Here is a 7,013-nt window from a genome sequence, read left to right on the forward strand (position 1 = left end):
CCAATTTTTAATTTCATCAATGCATTGACACAGGGAGTCAATGGGGCTGTAGTCGTTGGGTGATAGGGCTAGGTAAATCTGGGTGTCATCTGCATAGCTGTGATATGCAATTTGGTTCTTTCTCATTATTTGGCTCAGTGGCAGCATATATAGGTTGAACAGGAGGGGTGCGAGTATTGAACCTTGAGGGACTCCGCATATCATGGATGTCCACTCAGACTTATGGTCACCGATACTCACATAATAACCTCTCTCTTCTAAGTATGACCTGAACCATTTAAGGACCATCCCAGAAAGCCCAACCCAGTGTTCCAGCCTGTCAAGAAGAATGTTGTGATCGACAGTGTCAAACGCAGCACTGAGGTCAAGTAGAACCAGCACTGTTAATTTACCTGTATCTGTGTTAAGGCGAATATCATTTATTATCTTTATGAGTGCTGTTTCTGTGCTGTGATGCGGTCGGAAACCAGATTGAAAGTTATCAAAGTATCCGTTCAAGCTTAAGAACTTGTTCAGCTGATTGAAAACAACTTTTTCAATGATCTTGCCTATGAAAGGAAGATTTGAGATTGGCCTGTAGTTGCTCAATATGGTGTTATCCAGATTGCTCTTTTTCAGGAGGGGCTTAACAACTGCAGTTTTCAGGGATTTTGGAAAAGTCCCAGAGAGAAGTGAGGCATTTACCACTTCTAGGAGATCTGCTTCTAAACAGTTTAACACTCTTTTGAAAAAAGATGTGGGAAGTGTGTCAAGGGCGCAGGTTGATGTTTTAAGGTACTGTACTGTTTCTTCCAAAATTTTACCATCAATTGCTTCGAAATCAGACATAATAGCTACTTTCTGAGGTTGTGATCTGATCTGTTTTACCCCAGTGCAGCTCAAGGATGTGCTGATCGCCTTTCTGATATTATTAATTTTCTCAGAGAAGAAGGAAGCAAACTCACTACATTTGCTGTCTGAGAGCATTTCACTGGGAATCTGACTTGGGGGGGGGGGGGGGTTGTTAGTCTCTCTACTATAGCAAAAAGAGTGCGGGTGTTGTTTAAGTTTCTGTTTATAATATTTGAGAAAAGAAGGTCTGTCTAGCTTTGACTAATTCCACATTGAAAGCATGAAGAATATCTTTATAGATGTTATAATGGATTTCAAGTTTTGTCTTTCACCACATGCACTCAGCTTTTCTGCATTGTCTTTTCATATTTTGCACTGCTGTTGAGTTTCTCCATGGTGCTTTTTGTCTGCCACTTTTCTTCCTGACTTTCACAGGAGCAATGTTATCAATAACATTCTGTTCTTTTGAGTTAAAAGAATCAAGGAGAAAATCAACAGAGTCTGCAGATATGCTTGGTGTTAAAGATATAGCCTTCATAAACAGTGCACTAGTGTTCTCATTTAAGCATCGCTTTTTGATCGAGACAGATCTGGCTTCAACAGTCGGACAGATCAATATTTCAAAGAAAATACAGAAATGATCAGATAGCGCTACATCCTTAATGACAATGGATGAAATGTTTAGACCCTTACTGATGATTAAATCTAGAGTGTGTCCACGATTGTGTGTGGGTCCATGTACATGCTGAGTCAGATCAAAAGTATTCAAAACAGTTATGATTTCTTTTGCCATATTGGATTCTGCATTTTCTATGTGGATGTTAAAGTCCCCAGTAATAGCAAAACAGTCAAACTCTGAGGAAATTGCTGATAACAGTTCTGTAAAGTCCTCCACAAAGGCTGGAGAGTATTTTGGAGGCCTGTAGATAACTATAAGTAGAATGCGAGGAGCACCTTTTAATACAATACCAAAGTATTCGAAAGACAAGTAATCACCAAATGACACTTGCTTGCATTGATAGACATCTTTAAATAGAGCAGCTACACCTCCACCTCTCCTAACAGCTCTGCAGACACTCATAAAAGTAAAGTTAGGAGAGGCTGTTTCATTCAGGATTGTTGCACTGCAGCTGTCTTCAAGCCATGTTTCATTTAGAAGCATAAAATCTAGGTTGTTTGTGGTTATTAAGTCATTGACTAGAAGTGATTTATTTTTAAGTGAGCGTATGTTTAGAAGTGCTAACTAAACAGTCTCAGGGATGATGTGTTTTTGTAGGCAAAACCCGGAAGTGAGTTCGCATTTTAGGACTTCTGGTTCCATCGGCCTAAAGTCTATGGGTTTTTTGAATGGGTTTTTGCTAAATTGTCTGAAATATGGTCTGTGGTTAACAAAGCCTCTTAATATTTTCATGTTTTGATCTATGACATAAAACACACCAGTAATAACCCGCTTGTGATTTTTTAAACCTTTATTGTGTCTTAAAAGCGGCGGTTGCTAACAAGTTGCTAAAAGGGACTACTTCCTTTGGCGGGGACTTTAGACGTCATCATGACAAAAAGGACATTTGGACAGCATTTCTCATGAAAAAGTGGATCAATTCATACACAGCACAGATCATAATCAGCGAGCATGTTTTTAAATAAAGTTGTTTTTTAAATAAAAATTGAGGAAGCTTGGTGGTGACGACGTTGATCCGCGACCATGGTGTGCTGTAGTCCGTTTATAGCCTACTGTTAGTCTTTTTATCTGACTTTATTAAGGCTTCAAAATGTATAAATGTTGTGTGAACTTGTAAAGATTATCTTGATAGACAAAACGTGTAAGTGTCATAACCCTTTGTTAAACACAGAGCTTATTTTTTGCGATTTTCCAAGTCTATGGGAAAAATGCATAGGCTTTCGATCGAGGGAACCTGTCCATGCCATGTTTAGTGTCCATGCATTCGTAACGAGAAGATTTAAATGCTTGTGTATGTGGTATGTCCATACCTGCGCAACACATTAATATTTCAAGAATCTTTAATCATTCTTCTTCAAGAACTCTGCCACTTAATCTGCCTAGTCGTAAAAGCCTCGACAAGGGGGTGCGTGTCACCCGGAAATACAGCACCTTCATTGGCTGCATCAACCTTTAGAGGTTGGACTTTGACCAGAGGTTAAAAGCTAGAGAGCAATGCCACTCCTTCTCTTTCTCCTTGCGTTTTGGATGACTAAACTGAACCCTCTTTGCCGCAGCCGCCCTCGGCCTACAACCCAGCCATGTGCTCAACATCCAACATAGAAAAGACTGGCAACAACTTCGGACTGAATCCTCAAGATCTCTCCTCAGATGGCAGAGCCGATGCTCCTCAGCCTCAAGGCATCTTGCAAGTATTGTACATTTTAACACTAAACAGCAATTTAGTACTAATTTGTAAGACTTACCTGTGCTATTGCTGAATAAACTGATGATTCCTTTCCAGATTGTCTTTGACTTTTTCCTATGGCTCTAGTAACACTACCTCTTCCGGTTCAACCCTATCATTACTCATTCTTACCTACAGTATGCATGTGTGTGACCTTTGTTGTATTTTATGTGTTTGCTAGTTTAGTTATGTGTTTGTTAGTTTAGTTATGTGTTTGTGAGTTAGTTAATAAAGATTGTGCACAATACATGTTTGGTTCTGACTCCGTCTGCTAATAAATTGCCTCTTAAGTGATTTAGATCCCGATTAAGAATGTTATTTTTCTATAACCTGGAAATTAACACTTCTAAGAATTAATAAACAATCAACACTGAGTGTTCACTGGACAAACAGGTTAATTGATTGTAATATTAATCTTAATGTAGCTACATCCAGTTAATCCAATTAAATGATTTACATATTCATAATTAATCATAATTAATAATCACAATTAGTTATGAATAGTTATTAATATTTCCCCTTTGAGTTAATTTCACTACATGGTTATCATCTGGTTATCATTATGATCTGTATAAAAAATGTTAAAGATGACCTGTGTGCTCTCTGCAAATGGTGGAATGTCATTATTCGGAAATACTGTATAGAGTGTAAAGAGAAATTTTACTTGAGGATTTCAAGAGGAAAGGGGGACAGGAAATAACGAGTAAAATTGGGACAGTATGGAATATTAAGAGAAACAGAAGTAGTAAGTAAATTTAAATTGCATTAACACACAGCTATAGTTCAACAAATCTAATATAGGAGAGCGAAGCCAAGAACTGGACATATGGTTCAAGAGCACTTTTGCGGGCCATTTCTCAATATGCGTTTATGCGATCTTGCAACCAGTTACGCATTATTTTCATATTTGTATAATTTCCAACATTTTTGTGGGCAGATTACAGCATTTCAAAGATCTGTAATGAGATGCATTTGTCAGACAGTTTTCATATAAAAAGTAGTTTCCTACTGCAGAGCACGTTAATCAGAGGGCTAGAATAAATGTTAATAAATGTGTAATTGGCCTTTTATTTCTAAATTATGACATTTTTTATGTAATAATCCTATACAAACATTATAATCGCACCTCAGGAAACATATAATAATAATAAAAAAAAATACAGTTCATGACCCATTTAAATTGAAATACTGTTGCTTAATTACAGCAGCAGTTTGATTGTTTTAAAACTTATAGGATGTTCAGAACAACTATTAATAATTTTACTGGGTAGTTGATTCTTGTTCAGGCAAATACAGGTAGTTGTATTTGTGCTTCATGTGTTTTGTGGCTGTCCCCACCTCTGCACGCTCCTTTCTGCAAGTTATTAATCACACCTCTTTTTTTAAGCATTTTGCAGAAGTGTGAAGATAACTACAAAAAAGAGGGGATTTCATGACATTTTAATTCAGTAAGAATCATGGTTAAACATATACATTAGCATGAGCTGAAAGATTTATGACTTTAATTTGCTGTGAATTATCTATATCATGCACTTAAGAAAATGTTCAGAACACTGATACCCAAATGTTAACATCATAGAAGACAAAGAGAAAAACTCCTCACTGGGTTAAAGTGCAGACCCTGTCTAGATGCAACACTTTTTGTGAAGCAAACAAACTGCACACCCATTATCACCATCATGACAACCAATGACAACTCTGTGGACAACCACAGAGTTTCAGTTACTTATTTTGTGCTTGATCTATGGGTATGAAGTATAAGGTCAGCTGTATGCTTGTGTTTGTTATTTTGGCAGCTGTAATGTAACGTAGTTGTTGTTGACTGTACCGCAAGTGTCCACCTCAGTATGCTGAAAGAGCAATGAGGAAAATAGTATTAGATAGATAGATAGATAGATAGATAGATAGATAGATAGATAGATAGATAGATAGATAGATAGATAGATAGATAGATAGATAATGTACCTGTAATTAATTTGAATATAAATGCTCTTCTATATCTTGTCTCAGCTGTGCATCAGTATTATGAAGTTGTTGTTCTGCAGACCTTCTAACAGCCTTCAAAAGTCCTGAGAATTGAATAAAATAAATTAAATTGAATTAAATGACGTAGGTTTATACAATTAAACACTTGATGATATTTTTGCAGATGGAACCCACTGAATTTTTAATAATAGCCGATATTAGAAATATAATGTATCATACCAGTTTTCGAACGATATTAGCAATATAATGTATCTCTTCTGTTGATATTGTGCATGTTTATTTCCTCTATTGTTATTTAATTTTAGATAACCTTTGCCATTATCCAACTCTCACTTACAGTTAAACTTTAATAAACACCAATAATTTATGTTCACTGATAAAAGTATTCTTTAGCAAATCTCAAAATCCATTTTTCATACTGTACATTATAATGTTGTGATACCTATATTCACTTTTAAATTTAAAATGATTGAAATTTAAATATTATAGAATTGCCATAGAATTGCCATTTAATGGTTATCAGCCATAACATCAAAATAATTATAAGTATTGGTGTATCTCTTTCTTCATAATTTTACTTACACTGATGAAAACTCACCTATGACCACAACGACCAAAACAGCATTGAACAGAGCAGATATGAGGGTAAGAGTCTGCCATGATGTCTGATTCTGCTGAATGTACTTCACCACCGTCTGATTCTGCTGAATGTACTGTACGACTGTATGATTCTGATTCTGGCACTCAGTTTGTGGCGTTGGTTCTGTAAAGAAAGAATTAAGATACAATCTGTTAATAATCTCTAAATTATCGCTGTACTGAACAACATGACTAAAAGTGTACTCACCAATGATGTGTAGTCTGATGCCATTGCTGAATTTTGAATCTGTGCTCATACAGTAATAAACTCCTAACTCATCAGTAGTGACATTATTTATGAACAGATTATGTTTAGAGTCCACTGAATATTTGTGTCTGAATCTTTCATTGTAGTAAAAAGGAGTTGGGTTTGAGAACGAGCGCAATATCACAGCCGAAGAATCTGGAAGTTTCAGTAAAAACCAATAAACTTCATTTTCATCAAGATCACAGTTTATGGTCACATTTTGCCCCAAATCTGTTAGTTGAGCTGTTAAAGTCTCTGCAGCTTGACACCATATGAGTAGATCTACAAGATGAAAATCACAGAATCACATGCATTTAGAAGTATCCTCTTTGAACACTTCCATATGCTGCCAGTAAAAAAAAATGTACACATTTAATTCTTTATCATTATAATGCAAACATTTTTATGTTTTTTTTATGTATCAAGGAATTAATACTAGTGCAATGTGTCCAAGCATTTGACTGGATACATGAAATAAAGTTACATAAATAAAGCATATGAAAAGCTATCCAAAATACTCACAGAGATAAAGCTGCATAATCATCATATTGTAGTTGTAAATAAATACTTGAATATGAAATCTGGGTCCCTCCAGACAGCGATGAACATTAGTACAGAGCAAAGAGAGGAAAAGTTCAAACATGTCAAGCACAGGAAGTCAGGTTTGCTCTTCTTTTTTTTCCACCCATCATCTTCACTTCATAAGTGACTGTGTAGGGGAATTTACAGTTAAAGACCCAATGACCGGATATGATGAATGAAGACCTGGTGTCAGAGTTAAAAAAAAAAAAAAAAAATGGAAGAAAACTTTACTGAAGAATAGTTTGCAGCTTCAATTAGGGTGACCATATTGTAGTTTTTAAAAAAGAGGACAGTGGATGCAGGAGGCAGACGGACACCTTGAC

General features: G+C 36.0%; 1 protein-coding gene across 2 annotated transcripts; it reads right to left on the reverse strand.

Annotated features, from left to right (window-relative positions):
* Positions 1-1,018: 1,018 nt before the first annotated feature.
* LOC137029029 (uncharacterized) lies at positions 1,019-6,746 on the reverse strand. Of its 2 annotated transcripts, none has more exons than XM_067398528.1 (5): positions 6,631-6,746; positions 6,070-6,390; positions 5,821-5,985; positions 5,202-5,305; positions 1,019-5,086 (listed from the first exon to the last, which is right to left on the reverse strand). In XM_067398528.1, the coding sequence occupies exons 1-4, from the start codon at positions 6,653-6,655 to the stop codon at positions 5,208-5,210; spliced, it is 609 nt and encodes a 202-aa protein (XP_067254629.1). In that variant the 5' UTR covers positions 6,656-6,746; the 3' UTR covers positions 1,019-5,086; positions 5,202-5,207. The 2 variants fall into 2 exon arrangements, with proteins under 2 accessions (XP_067254629.1, XP_067254630.1); XM_067398529.1 differs by having other exon boundaries at positions 6,070-6,264; positions 6,631-6,694.
* Positions 6,747-7,013: the final 267 nt, after the last annotated feature.

Source organism: Chanodichthys erythropterus, chromosome 10 (assembly GCF_024489055.1).
Source record: "Chanodichthys erythropterus isolate Z2021 chromosome 10, ASM2448905v1, whole genome shotgun sequence".
NCBI classification, from domain to species: domain Eukaryota; kingdom Metazoa; phylum Chordata; class Actinopteri; order Cypriniformes; family Xenocyprididae; genus Chanodichthys; species Chanodichthys erythropterus.

What these genes read in the sequence shown, in the direction of transcription:
- LOC137029029 (XM_067398528.1), bottom strand. Translation starts at nt 6,655, where the DNA reads ATGATGATTATGCAGCTTTATCTCT. An exon ending in GATTATGCAGCTTTATCTCT is followed by an intron (nt 6,391 to 6,630) that starts GTGAGTATTTTG and finishes TTCATCTTGTAG; the next exon opens with ATCTACTCATATGGTGTCAA. An exon ending in CATCAGACTACACATCATTG is followed by an intron (nt 5,986 to 6,069) that starts GTGAGTACACTT and finishes CTTTCTTTACAG; the next exon opens with AACCAACGCCACAAACTGAG.